The following is a 16,964-nucleotide window of genomic DNA, read 5'->3' on the forward strand; positions in this document are numbered from 1 at the left end:
ATAATGAACCAACAATTGATATTTTATAATAAATATTTTTTTAGTTACAAATGCAAGACGACATTTTCAACATCTTATTTCATTTTAGTTCAAGGGCTGAACTTTAGAGGGCGTAAATAAAAAAATAAATAACTTTTAAGTTTGAAAAAAGAGTGGTCTCTATTCTCAACTATATTACGACGACGATTACACATTCTTTTATAAAAAACCGCCTTCGCCGGGGAAGGCGAGGACCTTTACTTCGTATTTCGCTCAATCGCCAAAACAGCCTGTCCTGAGCTATAAAGGCCAACAGCGAGATTGCTTAAAAAAAAATATCTTATAAAATAACCCGTGTATTTATAATATTTGCTATGCTCTTTGAAATTTGCTGCCTGTTGTATAGTACCTATTAATTATTTTTCATCTTGATCACATAACACTTATCACGAGAGTAATTTTTTGTAAATAAAGTTTATCGTTGTCTCGTTACCTTCGTCACTCGTCATTCCTAGAGAATTTTATTTATGTTTTCGCTATCAGTTACACAATTTATTAAGGTGGTTACGAAAGTGTATACAAAGAAAATCATGACAAAAAAGCTTGAAAGAAAGTAGCCCGTATTATTTTCAAATTGAATAATGGATGGTGGTGATCGAATATTAGTTGCAGCGGGGCTCACGGCGGCGGTTGTTGTTGGCGCATTCGTGCTGTGGGGGCCTGGTGGCGCCCCTAAAGTCCGCAAACGTAGAGGACAAATTGCTGGCTTGCAAAATCTCGGCCGGACATGTTTTCTAAATACTTTACTCCAGGCGCTTGCGGCGTGCCCTACTTTTATAGAGTGGTTGAAAAAATACGCGAAACCTGATGGACATAATAGCATGATTACAACTCTGTATACCGTAATAGAAGGTATGCATCACCACACACTCCAGATTTACAAGTAGCTATTTTCTTAATATTGAATTGTGAAGCCCAATAAGAAATCTTGTTTTTGTTTTATTTTTAAAAATCACATACAGTCACTTTCAGAGTTAACACATAACATACAAAGCAATACATGTAGGAGCCTCGATGATAAGTGTGCACAGCATTACAATAAAAAAGACTAATGAAAAAAAAAATTGATGGCAATAAACTAGATTTAGAAATACAAATATTAAATCAAATATGTAATTTTAAATTCAATATATTTCTACTTTGTGATTGTTCAATGGTGATGGAACATATTAAATAGAAGTAGATAACCAACAATATAATGATCCAACAATCCGTAGTTGTCAATGGCACTCATGAGTCAGCCCGGGGAACACCAGTGTGTCCCCTTGGTGTCCTACAAGCTTTGCGAGCAGCGGGTTGGGTGGTGCCAGCCGATCAACAAGATGCTCATGAGCTTCTGCATGTACTGCTCACCTGTATTGAGGAGGAAACTGCTGCTATGGCAAAAAAGGTACTTAATTTATGTGTCACATTAGTGTTAAGATGAATTCTTTATGAAATATTTCCTTATCAGAAACAAACAAAGAATTGAAATGTAGTATAGGGTCTGTATTAATCGGCAGCTCATGTCTGAGCGTCAGCTGAGGGATCAGTAACAAAGCACCTGAAGCAGAGTGTCTATTTCTATCAGTTTCTGTCCAATGCCTCTCTTATTACAGTGTATAGTATATATAATAATAAGTGTCTCATCCGCAGCCTGGATGTCTATCCGACGCCTTAGGCCTGGGCGGTGGAAAGGCTTGGTCCGCTCTGGCGTCTCCCGCGTCGCCGCCATCGGGGTCGTTCGGCCTGCGACCCGCGAGACCGGCCTCCGCCGCGCCGGCTACCGAACCAGACTCGACGGATCCAGGTACTACTTGCGGTGATAAGCGACAGACGCGTAATAGACGGGAAACAAAAAGCTGTCTAGCTAAACGTACGGATTGGTTTAAGACGAGCCCGAGACGGAGCCTCCACCTCTGCGCAAGGGCGTGTCGCGGTCCTTCTGTCAACTCAGCGGCCTGGGCCGCCGTTGGGCCTGCGCGCCTTCTCGGCCCGCGCCAGCGCCGCCCTTCAACGGCACGCTCGCGTCACGCACCCACTGCACCGTGTGCTCCACGAAGGTACTTCCCTCTATCCTGACTACAAATACTGAAACGTCGAGACTAGAACGAAGCGTGATATAGTTGTTCCTTGCAGAGTCCGATTCGCTACGATAAGTTCGACAGCGTGTCGCTGTCGATGAGCGACGCCGGCACCGGTCCGGCCGGGAGCTACACCTTGGCCGGTATGCTATGAGCGAAACTAATCTCTTTGTTTGACATCCTGATGGACAGATAATTCTAGTTCAGCGTCAGTACTTTTTTGTGACGACCCTAACTGTGCGTCTGTGGACAGGGCTGCTGCGCGCCTTCACATCCCCGGAGATGGTGAGCGGAGTGAGATGCGGGCGCTGCGCCCCGCGGGACGACGGCGCCGCAGACCAGACTTCCAAACACATCCGCACACTCAGCTTCGGCAAGGTGCGTCGGGTCCACTCGATTCTGATATAGATTTATTAATGACAGAAAGAGTCGTGTGCGCTACAATGTTTGAAATGTGGTGTCAGCTGCCGGCTTGCCTGTGCCTGCACATCTCGAGGGTGGAGTGGGGCGTCGGCGGCCTCAGCAAGAGGGGCGAGTTCGTCGCCTTCCCCGAGACGCTCAGCTTAGCTCCCTTCACGGCGGCCACTCAGGTGCGTTATTGCCGTTGAACGTCGACAATATGGTGATGACGTAACGTCCGGACGCTCACTTTTAGAATCGAGGAGTGGATATATCGATGGTCCTGAGCGAGGCGCGTCTGCGTAGCGGGTTGTCGGCGCTAAAGGCGGCGGGAGCGGAAGCGTCGGCGGGAGCAGAGCGCGCCCTATACCGGCTGACGGCGGTCGTCGTGCACGTGGGCGGCCCGAGGTCCGGCCACTTTGCTACGTATCGCCGCGGGAATGGCTTCGAGAGCAAACGGTTACTTTGCATTTTATCTAGTTTCAGTTCGGTGGTTAGTCGACGCTGACAAAAATTTATGATACTGATATTGTCAAGGTGGTGGTACACGTCGGACACATTGGTGCACGAGGTGTCCCTGCAGGAGGTGTTGCGGTGCTCCGCATATCTGCTCTTCTACGAAAGGGCGGACCCACCCCTCAACACTCACTTCTAACTCTCCAGTTGATGTGTTGTTATTATGAAGTTGTCTTTTAAAGGTAAAATATTAACTGGAAAATATTCTGTTATTGTAAATGTTTTTATACCTTTATTATTTGCGAAATAGAGTTTTTGGTGGATTAGAATTCCTAGTCTACCGAGTTGTGCCATTGCGTTTTTTCTTAAATGTAAGACTTGCAAATTTGAATGAACAATGACATAAATGTCAACTAATGTGACTCATGAAATTTTAACTTGTCATTTTAATAACATAATGCATAAATAGGTAGGTAATCAATGCTCTAAACATATTTGTAAAGTCCTCTGAATGATTGGGAGGTAGAGCTCAGCAGTAAGTGTTGGGAAATATCATGTACTTAAACTACGCATTTATTGTGCATTTTAGCACACAAATTTTCATACATTGTAATCACCTGTATATTGTACACCTTTGATACTTAATGTTTCCTCAAATTTTTAATACATTTTTAATAATAATTAAAGAAGCCTGTATCTTATATAATAGAGGAGCACTGACTAACATTTTTTTACTGTTTTTTTTTATTTCTACCTTTTGTGAGCAAATTGGTAAAACATATTTTACATATGACAAAGCTCAAATGCTTATTTCTGTATAATTAGAATCTAATATTCCAAGAGTGTGAGTGGAACTTCCACTTGGTCAGGTACTGGGCAGTACCCAGTATAATGCTGAGAGATTGAAGTAATGGCTATGAATATAATTTAAAAATTGGTGCTGAGATGCTAGCAGGATTTCTTTTGTAAATATATGTATATTTTTTATGTAATAAATGAAAATTTCAATGTCAATTTTTTTAATTAATCATTTGATGTATCAAAAAGTACAGCTTACATTGCTTCTCATTGTTAACTGAAGTAAATTTTGTTCAATATTAATCCATTGGTAATACACATATTAAATTGTTATAATTAAATAAATTCATTTTATATTCATAACAATAAGTCACCCAAATTGCCTTCTTTATTGAGAAAATTACATGTATACTTAACATTATTTCATTAACTGAAATCACAACAATTTATTTCTACCAGGAATTGTTCTTTTTTTATTTTTGTATCTTATTTAAATATCTTTTCCATTAATAATATTACTGAAGAGTTTGAGAAAAGTGCCATGGCTTTGATGTAATCAACTTGCATAATCTTTTAACTAAAGGGAAATCCATCAAGTAAAGTAACTAAAGGGAGTTCAAACATATCTGTTTGAGCACACCTAAGCACAAAGCTCATGCTGTTTGTATGTAATTAAGATACTACAAATAAAAAATATATATATACACATTGGTCAACACTATTGATATTGTCATATCAACACTATATATATTGTCTCTGTTCAAAATATTGTGCAAATCTAAGGCCACCATATTTTTTTTTGGAAATGGTCACTAGTCAATTTGGCCTGATGTATATATAATTTTGAAGATTGAACTTAAACAATTACAGAAACTGCTTTGTTACTTTAATCAAACTAAGGAGCTTTTGAAAAGAAATTTATTTTTGAGTCTGATCAACAGAAATATTAAAATGAAATTAACATAGTCTAGGTTTAAACAATGCTTATACGCTATGACATGCTGTCAATCAGGGATGCTCTCATAGTAGATGTTATTGCACTAGGTTTGGCATCATTGAGTTTGAAAACACTCTCAATAACTGATATTTCTGTTGAAGTTGTATCCATACCACAGAATGCACTCCAGTCATTTACTACCAACCCTGCACCTACTACATCACTACCTCTGTTCACTGTTCCTGCAACTAATGGTACTTGAAGCAATGAGGATAATTCATCTTGATCTTGAATTGTAGTTTTAGGGTGAAGTAAACCTCCTCTATTACTAAGTGCCGTATAAGACCCAACTAACACATTACCAGCTACAGTTTGTCGGAAAACTTCAACATTTAATGTGTCCGCAAGAATTTCTTCTGTGTCTTTGTCTAAATCTGGATGAACTAAAGCAACATAGTCGTTGCAAGCAATGACGTTACCGAGTGCACTTAATCGTTCTTCAACTCGCTGCACTTTAACGTTATCTGGTAAACTGTTACGTATGTGCTGCAGCTCTGTGTCTGTCGTGGATGATGGTAGAAGTAACCCATTCTTGTTAGCGACGGTCATGCGGCCTATGATGCGACAGCCTGCGACACTAGCGTGTACCACCGGTATAGTATCTGATAGTTCTGCTTCAAACACACTGTAGAAATTCTCTGAGCCTCCGATGGCTACAAGACAGTATGAATTAGTAAGTTTGCTAAAGACACCAACTTCATTGTTGTTTTCGAATTGCACGCGGACCGCCATAGCTGTTGCTCAAATTGCTTGATAAGTGTTTTGAAATATTTCACAAGATAGTTTATATACTTAAAACCATTAATTCACGTGGAGGGGTAAACCACGATGAATCAAAAACCCACAGATTGCCACAGACTTACAAGTTAAAACTTGGTGAGTGACATTCTCAACTGTCAAAAGTATTTGTGTCAATTAAAACACATACTTCACACGTTTATGCATTGGAATAATTAAAATGAAAATAAATTAATATATAATGTATTAACGTGACATAGGGAGGAAGGAAAGTTGGTCCTTCGGCCTAACCGGAGGAGGATCTTCGACCTGTGACCAGTCTTACTGATTTTCCGGCCCGAACACTTCATTGGTTGAGGTCGAGAGTTTTATATTATATCCTTAGAAGCAAGAATTTTGTTTGCTCGCGCAATTCAGAGTATAACGTCGTCGCAATGTTTGTAGGTGTCGCTATATTACCTACGGCTATTTGCTAATGTTGATGTAATGCTAAAAGGAGTGACGGCGTTATACTTCCCGGTATTCAGAAGTAAGGTGTTCCTTGTTGGGCCACTAATAAAGAAAATAAGGTTCAGCTAAACCTCCGACTTAAAGGGTGGTTCCTGAACCACTCTAACCAGTGTTAATAGGATCTTAGCCAGAGTAACACATCAATTTATTTATTAGGCGAATATTTAAAAAATACGTCGCAATGTTTATTAAGACACAGTTAGATTATTCATAAGTTAGTGACAACATTGTCAAAAACTGAATTAGGCTACAGTGTAAAATGTAATTTTAAATGTAAAGTAAAAATAAATACCACTACACATTGTACTTATTATAGAAGGGGTAGCGGGCCCAAGAGGGCATTTAGGCATTGAGAAGTTTAGATGATTATCTGAAGTTAAAAAAAATAAATAAATCTGTATTAATAGCGTTGGTCGTAGTCGTATATATCCCCCGAATATTAGGTGAAAACTCATCACTTTTAAAATGAGTCGAGAGCAAAACAGACTTTTCGTACGTACGATTCGTGACAGATTTCCTTCGAAATTTAAAAACCGCGCATCAGAACTTTCAGGAGTCGTGTTTTTTTTGTAACTTAGTGACTCCCATTTCCATGTCACTCTCACATTGTAAGATTATTAATTATACATATGTAAAAAAATCTCTGCATAATCTATCAAATGATTCCTTTATAATCTGGTCGTTTGATAATACTTGGTTCAGGTGTAGTGGGTTGCCCCTTTGTTATTTTAATAGGTTCCAGTAGTTGGGTTAGATCGTTTCAAATTATATCATAAAGTTTAGTAGTAGACAACTTGTAAAAGAAATAAAACCTATTTTATTCAATATTTTTATTCCTCAATTATACAGGTTTCAGAGATTTTCTCTTTTTCATCTTTATGTTATTAGTTTTTCCCATGTTCTCCTTCTTTTTCAACCCTTTTTTAGGGCTTTTGTTATCTTTACTTAGCCTCCTAATTTTCTCGTGCTTGCTATTTTTCACTAAATTCGTTTCACCCACATTTTTTATGTCTTCTACTGCGTGTTTCTCAAGTTTTCGTCTGAAACATATATATACAAGAAGAAATGTAGTTTTCAATAAAATAAATCGGCATCGACACAGTTGAGCGTGAATAATAAATAAAATTTGTTCCCACTTGTTAGGTTTTTCCAAGACAGTGGATATTTTGTCTCTGTGCGGAGCTTTCTTAAGCAACAGTTTGCGTCTGTTGGAATCCTGTTTGATCGACAACATGTACTCGGGCACCTCGCACCCCGACTGCTTCATCACTGATGCGATGCTGCAAAGATTAGAGAAATTGAAAACAAATGATGTTTCATTTCCAATTTATCGTAAGGATTAGTACCGTAAGGTCTAACAAAGTGTACCTTCTCAAGTTGACGACGTCGTCCTGGGTGAAGAACGTGACGGCGCGACCCTTTTGCCCGGCTCGCCCGGCTCGACCCACTCTGTTGCCGGCGGACAGTTAGAGGATTATCGCAAGAACTCGTTATAAAATTACACATTTAAACAAAGCTATTGCTCACCGGTGTATGTAAGCTATGGCCGAAGGCGGGAAATCGTAGTTTACGACGAGGTTGACTCCGCGGAAATCGATCCCTCGCCCCATCAGTTCGGTACAGATCAGCACCCAGATGCGACCCACGCGAAAGCTACGGACGACTCTGTCACGCTGCGGAGTAAAAACACACTTCAAACGATGATCGACCAAAGGGCTGCGGCTCGAAAGTTATTTAGTCCATCGAAGCCTCTGAAGGTCACCTGCGCCTGCGTGCGGTCGGCGTGGATGACGTCCACATTGATGCCATCGTACAGCAGCTCCTTGAACAGCTGTTTGGCCCGCTCCTTGCTCTGCACGAACACTGCCGACGCAAACAGAAAAGGCCTTTAAAGGTTTCCGAGAATTCAGACGCGAGCAGCAGTGTTGGTTCTGGCCACGAACCTAAGACGGGTGGCTTCAACCCTTTCTGAACCAGCTGGCGGAACGCGATCAGTTTCCCGCTCTCGTTGCCGCAAAACAGCAACTCTTGCTGCACCGTAGTCGCCGCGGCGTTTCTGAAATATGCATCAAATGATGTCTCTCTTCTCGTGCGTCACTCGAACGTTTCGTTCGTATCCGTCACCTGTGCCCGACAGTGAGGACGATGAGCCCCCGCAGATGCTTGCGAGCCCACTTGGCGAGGGCGGGGGTGTGAGTGGCGCTGAACAGAGCGATACGGCGCCGGACGTCCAGCGAAGCCAGCACCACGCCCAGCTGCTGCCGGAATGTGTCCACCTCTTCCTCGGAACCCTCGAACATCTTGTCTGCCTCGTCTATTATCAGCCATTGCACTCTGTGATCAGTTTAATTGCTCAAGTCACTTAAATTTACTATTATGCCGCACATTTGGACATATATGTACAAGTCGCGACTGATGCCAAGCATTTAAAGATGAAGGATGTTCTCATTCTGCAAAAAAGTAAACTTACTTTTGTAAAGAAATATTCACATCTTCTCGATTCAACATGTAGCATAAGCGGTTTGGTGTACTTATTACAAGATCTGAAATAAAACAAATACTTTGATGCAGAGTCAATAATAGTATATACGCATTGACAGGAATAATACATTTTCCTTTAACTGACCACTCTTCCTAATGGTTGATTCCCTCTCCTTTACTTTGCTACTTTTGACGCTTTTGATAACACTGCATCGTAGTTGCGTAGAGACAGAGAGCCTCAAGGCTTCTCTATAGATCTGATGGGCCAGCTCCCGTGTGGGACATAGGATTAGGGCCCGAGGACCACCGGAAGGGGCCCCCAAAAAGTGCAGCAGAGGAACTAGGAATGCAGCAGTTTTACCCGAACCTGTAGGTGCTGTGGCCACTATTTGACGACCCTTAATAAACATATGAATAGTGTGAATATTGTTGATAGCATAAAAAAGTGTAACAGTAGGACTCATAATTATTAAATTTGTGTGTATATATTTTATGTACCTCCAACAATGCTGGTAATGCCTGCCTTTGTATGGGTGTAGGTTCCTCATACCCGCACTTCTTAATGGTATCTACCATATCCAGTGATACATTATACCTAGTCACTAAATCATCAAAGTCTCTTAATGCACTGGTTATATGACGTCCAACCGCTTTGATACCATATTCATTGCGGAATCGGTTTTCCTAAAAAATTTAGAAATATTATAGGCCCTTATTCTATTTCTTACTATACTGTTGAAGCGCGGAAACTGACTCCATAAGCCAATTGATTTAGTACAGTATTTAGTAATATAAAATATTCCACATGTCAGCTTAAGTAATGTACCTCTTCCAAATTCTTTTTTTTTTTCAACTCTTCTAGACTAAGCTTAGTCTTTTTTTCTTTCCTTTGCTTTGATGTTTTGCTAACTGTAACACCCTCTAAGAGTTCCAAATCCCCATCCAAGTTATTTTCTTCCTCTTTACTTGATTCGCCTGACTCTACATACAAATTTAGATTTTTGTTATAAAATATTAACTTATAAATCAAATTTAGTGAGAAATTTTATAATTTAAAAGAAAAATATATCCATGCACTTGTTAATTCTGCATGGGGTTAAGGTTTACAATTCAATACCTCGATTTTGAGGTCGGGGGAGGGTATACTTATCACCCCCAACCAATTTCAAGTACTAGAAACAGTTATAATAGTAGAAAAATAAAAATAAACCAAAACATACATATAATACCTAACATTAACTGGGCCCATCGTCCTCAAAGTCATCCACATAAGCCGGTTGTTTACCAAGCAAAATTCACCAAGTTTAAATAAAAACAAATAAAAGCACGCACATTGACGAGAAAACAACAGAAATGTAAAACGTAACGGCTTTTTAACGAATAATCTGCACTGTAACACTAACACACTGTTCTGGCGGATTGTTTACAAATTTCTAATATTGCACAAAACATCGAAAAAAAAAATTAATTAGCTTAAATTACAACTCAAGCAGCATAAATTACTCCAAATCTCACAGAGGTTTTCGAATCAAGGTCCCCCGAGACTCCTACATACTCAGTATAATCAAATTCAAGGTATTGAATATAAGATCCAACCCAAATCCTGTTTTGGTCTAAAACAAATTTTTTTCTCTTTTTAAGTATGAGAAGATTTTATGTACAAGAAAATACCTTGAAAATCACCATTATCTTCAACATTAGACTGTTCGGGTTCAGAGTCGTGATCGGATAACTCTTCCTTCTTTAAGTCTGTTTCTTTTTTTAGAATCTGTTTTACATTTTGATCCTGAAATTTACAAATTATCTCTTAAGTTGCATGAAGATGTGCATTACAAATTGTGTGAAGAGGTTATATTAATTTACTTACAGAATTACTTAAGCCCAAAAAACGCTGCTTAAATTTTAATCCCTTTGTTAGTTTTTTGAATATATCATAGGCATCCATTGTAATTAAATATTCACAAGTCTCAACTTAATACATAATACTCAAATTATTAAATTTAAATGTATATTTTATTGTTTTTGTACAGAACATGTTTAATCGTCAACATAGATGTCAAAAATATTTCTAAAACGTAAATAATTCTCTCTGGAGCACAAAATATTGAAAGCTAATGTCAATGTCATATGATAGTGTATGTTAATGAGTTCACGAGTTTGCAATTAAATAAAATGCAAATTGATTCAATTACATACAATATTATTTACATCTCATTTCAACCGTTCGAGATAAAAGAAAATAAAAGACTTGATGAATCTCACAGAAGTTGCATACCATTGATTCGGTACAAACAATGGCTGCCAAAGTTAGTCTAAGCTGAATCCCTAGTAACAAATATTTGTTAGGTAGAACAAGAACTACCAAAAACATGGAAACAACGTAAAGTGTAACAAGTTGTAGATTTATCAATTAACTAAGGAAACTAAACTTTAAAAAAGTTTAGTTTCTTAGCGGCAATAATTTCTTATATTTACTATCGTATTTTATCTAACAGTAACAAAATTTCGTGAATCACATCTTGCCATTCGAATGATGCTTGTAATTTAAAAGACACGCATCACGCATTAGTATTTGATAAAAAGTTTACAACAAAAGTAAAAAAGGAACAACTGTAAACTAGCCGTCTCATTCGCATATAATTGAATGTTTTGAGTCAAATAAGACTGATCAATTGTCAACTTTAATGCTCATTCTATGCAGTAAATAATATTAAAATGTAATAAAAACAACTGCGATATTAATGACAGAAAGGTTCGGTTTCGACAGCTTTCATAAATCACAAATCAGGCATTTCGGCCATCACAATAAATATTTTTAATAAATAATGATATAACTATACTATATCAGAATGTCTGCGGACCAAAATAAAAATGCGTAAATTCGTTAATTTAAATTGTTTATTAGAGTCAAATGAACCGCCCATTTACCCTATCGATGCCATCCAGAATTTAAGGCAAGTAGTCTTCGCACCACTATCACAATACAGACCAATCATTGGAGAAGCATTGCAAAGGACAAATTTTAAGTATCACAGGAGCTGCAGCCTTTCTAGTTTAATTCGGGTAAAGGAACCGACATACATTTTTATTTATTTAAATCTAAGATTATTATTATACGTCACCACCAATAATTGAATTCAGGAATGTGAAGCTTCAGAGGGCCAGACATTGCTCATATTTTGGGGCAGTCGGAGGTCAGATAGCAGAGTCACTATCAATATGTCTGCATCAAGCTGCTCGTCCTTGCAGGTACCGGTGAGTGACAATTTCAACGTGAGAAGGCGTTTTTCCGAAAAAGTTAACAGACTTATTATATTAAATATTCACAGCCGAGTGTGCACAGTCATAGTAATCAGCCCGAAAGAGAAATGCGGTCCACGGCACAGCAGACTGATATTAGCTGCAGATTGCCACCCGCTGTTGCTTCTCCCGGTATTATTTTTTTGCAAGCTTAAATACTTTCTCTAATTAACTATTAAAACTAATAACAGTATGTCGGTTTTGTCCTCATGTTTTTTAGTTAACGTTATGGATTTACAAGAACAACAACTGTTGCGCGAACGACTCGCCGGATCGCTGACGTACTCATCTCCCGCTTCCTCGCTGCTGCAGCCCCACCCGCGCTCTATGTCCATCCTGGGATCAGTTTGTGCTTTGCTACTAAAAAAGCAGGTAGCAAAAAAAGGAATAGAAAATGACGACAACGAACATTTTCTTCTAGTCCTTAAACGTGTAGTATACGTAATAGGGGTAGTTTTTACCGTGCAAGCTTTGTCTAGGGTTCGAGCGGCAAGGAAGCGATAAGCGCGTCCGGCAGCGTGCATTCGGAGCACATCTGCCGCATCTGTTTCGGAGGCGAGTCGGCCGAGCGCCTGGTGCGGCCGTGCTGCTGCCGCGGAACCATCGCCGCCGTTCACCGCTCCTGCCTCGAGCGTTGGTTGTTGCAGGCGGCCACCTCTTATTGCGAGCTGTGCCGTCACCACTACGTCGTCACCCGAAGTCACAAGTTCGTATGGCTCGTTTCTTAACCTCATATTGGTGGCCTTCGTTTCTCGAAATCATTCTCAGTAGGTATTTAGAGCTAATTCCGACCGTTACTAATAAAGCGGCCGGGCGATAGGTGGTCATGGGCCCGGTCGGTGTGGGAGTGGGGTGTGTCAGGTCGCGGACGCGCCCTGGCGGCGGACGTGTGGCGTGGCGTAGCGCTGGGCGCGGCTTCCGTTCTGGGCACGGCGCGCGCGTTGCACGCTTGTGACGCCGCGCTGCAGGCCGGAGCCAGACGGGGCGGCGGCGCCGCACTAGCCGCCAACCTCTTCTCCTCGGTGCTCATCGGCATCATTGGTGAGACGTAGCCGAAATTGTACTCCTAGAGTGTTTGAGTTTAAAATACTACGATATCGAAGGCCTAAGTGTACGGTGTGGCAGGCGCGCTGAACGGCTTGCTGACGACATGGATGCTGCTGAAGATCCAGGAACACCAGGCCTCGTGGCGCGCGTGGCGCGACAGTACCCTTCACGTGCACGTCTCCCTGGGTGAGCCGTCGGTGGCGCCCAGCGATAGCTCACTGGCCACCGTGGTGGGCACGGCCGACCGCGCTACCAACGTCGCGGACCCTTTCATGGTCAATTCGCCCTTCCCTCTATCCGAGCTCTGACCTTCGTATTTGCCGTCGACCACATCGTCTACTTGATCACTCTCCTCGATCGTCCCTAATCGAAGTTAGACTTGGTATGTCTCAATTTTTTATTCTATTCCTCGCGTTCACTTTATCTTTCCTATTTCTGCTGTCGGCCCTCCTCTTGCTCGGTAGCGAATCTCAGGGCTTTTGACAAATAAAATACGTTTCTAAAATTGTTAATCATTTATTCCTATAATATAAATTAATAACAATAATCAATTAAATAAAGGCGATTACATCAAGCTTTTATATTAATTATGTCAGATAAACAATAACGTGTCGTTAATAATAATATAATAAGGACCGGTCGAGGCCGGGGATGCGACTCTCTTATGTGGATTAATAAGTTAAGAAGATCCCGGCACAGACCTTGACATCTCGAGTTAGACTTACAAACTAAAAATTTAATATAAAAATCACATACATCTTGAGATTTAATACAATAAATAGGAGGCCTGTGTCGATATTTGAAAACGAAAAGAGCAAAGCGCCCGAGGCTTTTTCGTTGTCAAGTATCGCACGGCGAGACAGCGCAGCGCTGGGAGAAACGGCGAACTGGGCGGACACTGACGCTTAAACATTTAATCAACAATCTTTAGAAAAAATATAAAAGATTTGCTCTTTGGACTCCAAAAAACTTTAAAATTAAATTACACCTTCGATGCGCTCCGCTACCGTCGCGATTTCGAAAGGGAGAGACTGGAGACAGTCAGAGCTCGTCTTTGAAGCGACGGTGGATGGACTGCACGTACGTGAAGACGCACTTCCAGTCGGGCTTGCGCATCGATACCATGTCGTCCACGTCCAAGAGGGGATAGATGCCCGCCTTCTCACTGCACATCAAATATAAAACATTTACAAAGGTTTCTACTTCTACATACATTGTCAACTAATATTAATGAAATCTATTTCTGAAACAGAGTATGTTAAATTTTAAATTCCTATTTAATGAATTAATGTTATTATAATCTGTAGCTTCTACTATGACTTGGTATTGCATGCTATCGTAATTCGTAATGTACGGTAGCCGAGTGTTTTAAATTGAAGATTTCGTTCTGTGAAAAAATTAAACAAACTCATCATTGCCCAACTATTTTTGCACAAAGATCTTTTTCCTTCCTAGACCCCTATATATACAATAAATTTAATAAAATATTAAATATTTATAGTTATAATAGTCTTGTGTAAAAATGAAGTCACTAAATGGTTACAAAGCCTCCATTACGATAAAACTGAGGAACTCTTAGTTATAAATGAAATAGATATAACTACTTGTAGAAATAACTATACGGATTAATATATAAAAACTGAAAGGCATTTATTATATTATTTATGTATAGGTATAATATATTAATATAATAGAATTCTTTTTGGGTAATACAGTATTTAACACACTCTCCCACACACAAACATAAGGGTGTATCACCTTTTTCACAGGGACAACACTTGAACACTCCACACCAATTATGGTGTAGTAGTCATATTAATAACTACTTGTTATATAGATTGTAAATTATAACATATAAGTTTCCCCAATGAGTCATGTACTTGATGCTAGAGTTTTTGTCTAATATATTTAAGGGGTTAGGTATGCTGAAATACAGGTTCACACCTAGTTCAGCGGCAGATAAACCTGACTAATTTTGTTAATATAACTAGCGCAATTAGATATAAGTTTTTCCTGTTAAACAAGCTTTAAATAAATTATTCTTATACAAAATCGCTTAGTTGTCATCAAATTTTGAACGGTCACATAAATTGACCAACAGTGTCTATATATTTTAGATGCGGATTATTCATTAATCCGGCCTGTCTACATTGCAAAAGATCAAATTTCCGATACATACGCGTCATGAAATTCTGGTGTGGCTTTTGGTACTAGTGAAATCGGGCCCACACTTATTAGTACCCGTGACTCTCGTATATGATATATCCCGTACTTACACTCTTTTTCTTGATAAAAAATGTACAAAGATGAAAAACTCACTCGGCAATTTTGAAGGCGAGCGTAAAGTTGTGGCGTCTCTTGTCGGGCGTGAGCTGTGCGTAGTCAAAAGCGTCAGGCAGGAAGTGGTGCAGAAGAGCGCAGAAGGCCAGTCCGTCCGCCCAACTCGTCGAGAAGTTCTCCAGCTTCACATTCTGCGTAAATGGCACTACGTTTAACCAATATCGATGGAAATATCAGCAAATGTTTTTTTCGAAGACGATGTAGAAGCCAATCGGCGATCTACTTCTACTTGTATACGGGACCTGTTTTCATTGATAGTTGCTATTTCTACGATCACAAATATACACTTAATATGTATAATTAAAAACGACGATTGTCGCAACACTTCATATGGTAAAATTTAAACATTGTCTCAGCCTAGGTAACTGGTTAACTCTAAAATAAACGATTGCTACCTTCTGCACAATATCGGAACGAAGGTCACGCATGTCTTGACAGATAAAGCTAACTCAAACGTTTAGGTACATTGAACAAGTAGGAAATACATGTTCGTGCATAATATATGTATAACAAAATAATATCATAGACACAGACTAGTGATTAGATAGAACGTGAATGTAAGAGTGGGTGAGTGTGGTGTTTTCACCAAGAATCATTGGAAAAGAATACCTATTGATATTTTTATGCAATCGTAACAGTGACACAACCATGCAAAACGTCAATTGAAACCGCCATTGAAATCAAATTCATACAATTATTGAAGTCATGCTCACTTTCGTTAGTGATTATTCATTAATAGTCTCACGCCTTCTGGAATGTTTAAATGGTTTGGTTTATTATACATGTGCATTTATGGAGGACCAAAGTTATATAATTTGGTTGTCTATTAATATACATATTTATATACATTTTTTATCAAATGAAAGTAAAGCAAACATATATAGAAGCGGGAAGGATGAGGATGAGAGTCGATCTGTGTGTCTGTTCACATGCGACGCCACGCAGGCCCTATTCCCCCGCCCCGCCCCTTACAAGCCGACGCGTCACGTCCACGACTTCAGAGACACATTGAACATTTGCAATCGTCCGAAAAATATTTTATCGCATATGTTAGGTAATTAGCAGATTATGTCTCAATCGGCAGCTTCGCTAATCGCCTTTTGAAATATAATATCGTTACAGGACAGCATGGGGGATGTGTATTGCTATAGCACACTTAGCCTTTTGCCCCCTCCCCATCACCATGAGAGCCGTGAAAGTGACGCGTTAATCCCCCACAAAAGGCAGTTATGATACAGCGGTGCGTCCGCGCCGGGGTCGTAGGAGCGGCGGCGGAGATTGTGTACCTCGTAGTCCCGAGTCTTGTCGCGACACCACTGCAGCAATCTTTCTTTAATAGTGACAGCGCTGAGCTGCAACGCTGGGTCGGTGAACTTGAAGTAAGGCTGCGAAGGAGAGCCCGGGCTCTGCGGTGTCTTGGGCGAGCTACAACGTGGTGAGTCGCGATTAGTCTCCGGAAGTTGCGACGCTCGAGTTGATCGTCATGGGTAGAACAAGGTCTCCTCGACTGTATTTAGTTCGCCCTATGATTCTATAGAATTTTCTAGCGATTAGTTACGCGATTTCTAACTCCACCCGTGTCGTTGCAGCAATGAACGGGGAAAAATGCGTGCGTCTACTTAGCCTTTTTGAGCGGCGATCGGAATGACAGTGGTAAGTGAATGCCTGTATACTAACAATAGACACGAGTATATCAGATATATCATCTGGTAATTACAGGTGAAATGTAAAGCGCGAATGAGGTCTGAAAGCTATTGTTTGAATACACTCGAATATAAATAATACTACAGATGCTG

General features: G+C 40.1%; 5 protein-coding genes across 12 annotated transcripts in view; 2 read left to right on the plus strand and 3 right to left on the minus strand.

Moving 5' to 3' along the window:
* Nucleotides 1-187: 187 nt before the first annotated feature.
* Nucleotides 188-3,971, plus strand: LOC110997141 (ubiquitin carboxyl-terminal hydrolase 30 homolog). The gene is made up of 9 exons (XM_022265157.2): nt 188-891; nt 1,257-1,429; nt 1,675-1,828; nt 1,912-2,081; nt 2,158-2,245; nt 2,356-2,480; nt 2,567-2,692; nt 2,758-2,960; nt 3,039-3,971. The coding sequence occupies exons 1-9, from the start codon at nt 621-623 to the stop codon at nt 3,154-3,156; spliced, it is 1,428 nt and encodes a 475-aa protein (XP_022120849.1). The 5' UTR covers nt 188-620; the 3' UTR covers nt 3,157-3,971.
* A 688-nt stretch (nt 3,972-4,659) lies between these two features.
* On the minus strand, nt 4,660-5,614 carry LOC110997142 (eukaryotic translation initiation factor 6). The gene has a single exon (XM_022265158.2). The coding sequence runs from the start codon at nt 5,482-5,484 to the stop codon at nt 4,747-4,749; it is 738 nt and encodes a 245-aa protein (XP_022120850.1). The 5' UTR covers nt 5,485-5,614; the 3' UTR covers nt 4,660-4,746.
* Nucleotides 5,615-6,815: 1,201 nt separating this feature from the next.
* Nucleotides 6,816-10,515, minus strand: LOC110997163 (probable ATP-dependent RNA helicase DDX52). Of its 2 annotated transcripts, none has more exons than XM_022265186.2 (13): nt 10,349-10,515; nt 10,153-10,267; nt 9,308-9,462; nt 8,980-9,165; nt 8,627-8,879; nt 8,471-8,543; nt 8,125-8,334; nt 7,944-8,056; nt 7,763-7,863; nt 7,528-7,691; nt 7,369-7,449; nt 7,137-7,280; nt 6,816-7,040 (listed from the first exon to the last, which is right to left on the minus strand). In XM_022265186.2, exons 1-13 carry the CDS (start codon nt 10,424-10,426, stop codon nt 6,842-6,844), a joined length of 1,872 nt encoding a protein of 623 aa, XP_022120878.2. In that variant the 5' UTR covers nt 10,427-10,515; the 3' UTR covers nt 6,816-6,841. The 2 variants fall into 2 exon arrangements, with proteins under 2 accessions (XP_022120878.2, XP_022120879.2); XM_022265187.2 differs by having other exon boundaries at nt 7,528-7,673; nt 10,349-10,514.
* Nucleotides 10,516-10,878: 363 nt separating this feature from the next.
* On the plus strand, nt 10,879-13,248 carry LOC110997170 (E3 ubiquitin-protein ligase MARCHF2-like). Of its 3 annotated transcripts, none has more exons than XM_022265209.2 (7): nt 10,879-11,544; nt 11,623-11,736; nt 11,811-11,913; nt 12,002-12,153; nt 12,261-12,487; nt 12,602-12,822; nt 12,892-13,248. In XM_022265209.2, the coding sequence occupies exons 1-7, from the start codon at nt 11,353-11,355 to the stop codon at nt 13,134-13,136; spliced, it is 1,254 nt and encodes a 417-aa protein (XP_022120901.2). In that variant the 5' UTR covers nt 10,879-11,352; the 3' UTR covers nt 13,137-13,248. The 3 variants fall into 3 exon arrangements, with proteins under 3 accessions (XP_022120901.2, XP_022120903.2, XP_022120902.2); XM_022265211.2 differs by having other exon boundaries at nt 12,907-13,248; XM_022265210.2 differs by having other exon boundaries at nt 11,623-11,730.
* A 237-nt stretch (nt 13,249-13,485) lies between these two features.
* The window catches only part of LOC110997168 (titin homolog), a 43,259-nt gene continuing 39,780 nt past the window's right edge, over nt 13,486-16,964 (minus strand). The window contains exons 17-19 of one of the 5 annotated variants that reach the window (XM_022265205.2): nt 16,455-16,593; nt 15,148-15,299; nt 13,486-13,993 (exon numbers count right to left, since the gene is read on the minus strand). In XM_022265205.2, the coding sequence (XP_022120897.2) occupies nt 13,870-13,993; nt 15,148-15,299; nt 16,455-16,593 (415 nt within the window). In that variant the 3' untranslated portion in view covers nt 13,486-13,869. Of the gene's footprint in view, nt 13,994-15,147; nt 15,300-16,454; nt 16,700-16,964 lie in introns of those variants that run through there. The other 4 variants (XR_006751327.1, XM_022265207.2, XR_006751326.1 and 1 more) reach the window with 4 other exon arrangements.

Source organism: Pieris rapae, chromosome 4 (genome assembly GCF_905147795.1).
Source record: "Pieris rapae chromosome 4, ilPieRapa1.1, whole genome shotgun sequence".
In the NCBI taxonomy this organism is placed as follows: domain Eukaryota; kingdom Metazoa; phylum Arthropoda; class Insecta; order Lepidoptera; family Pieridae; genus Pieris; species Pieris rapae.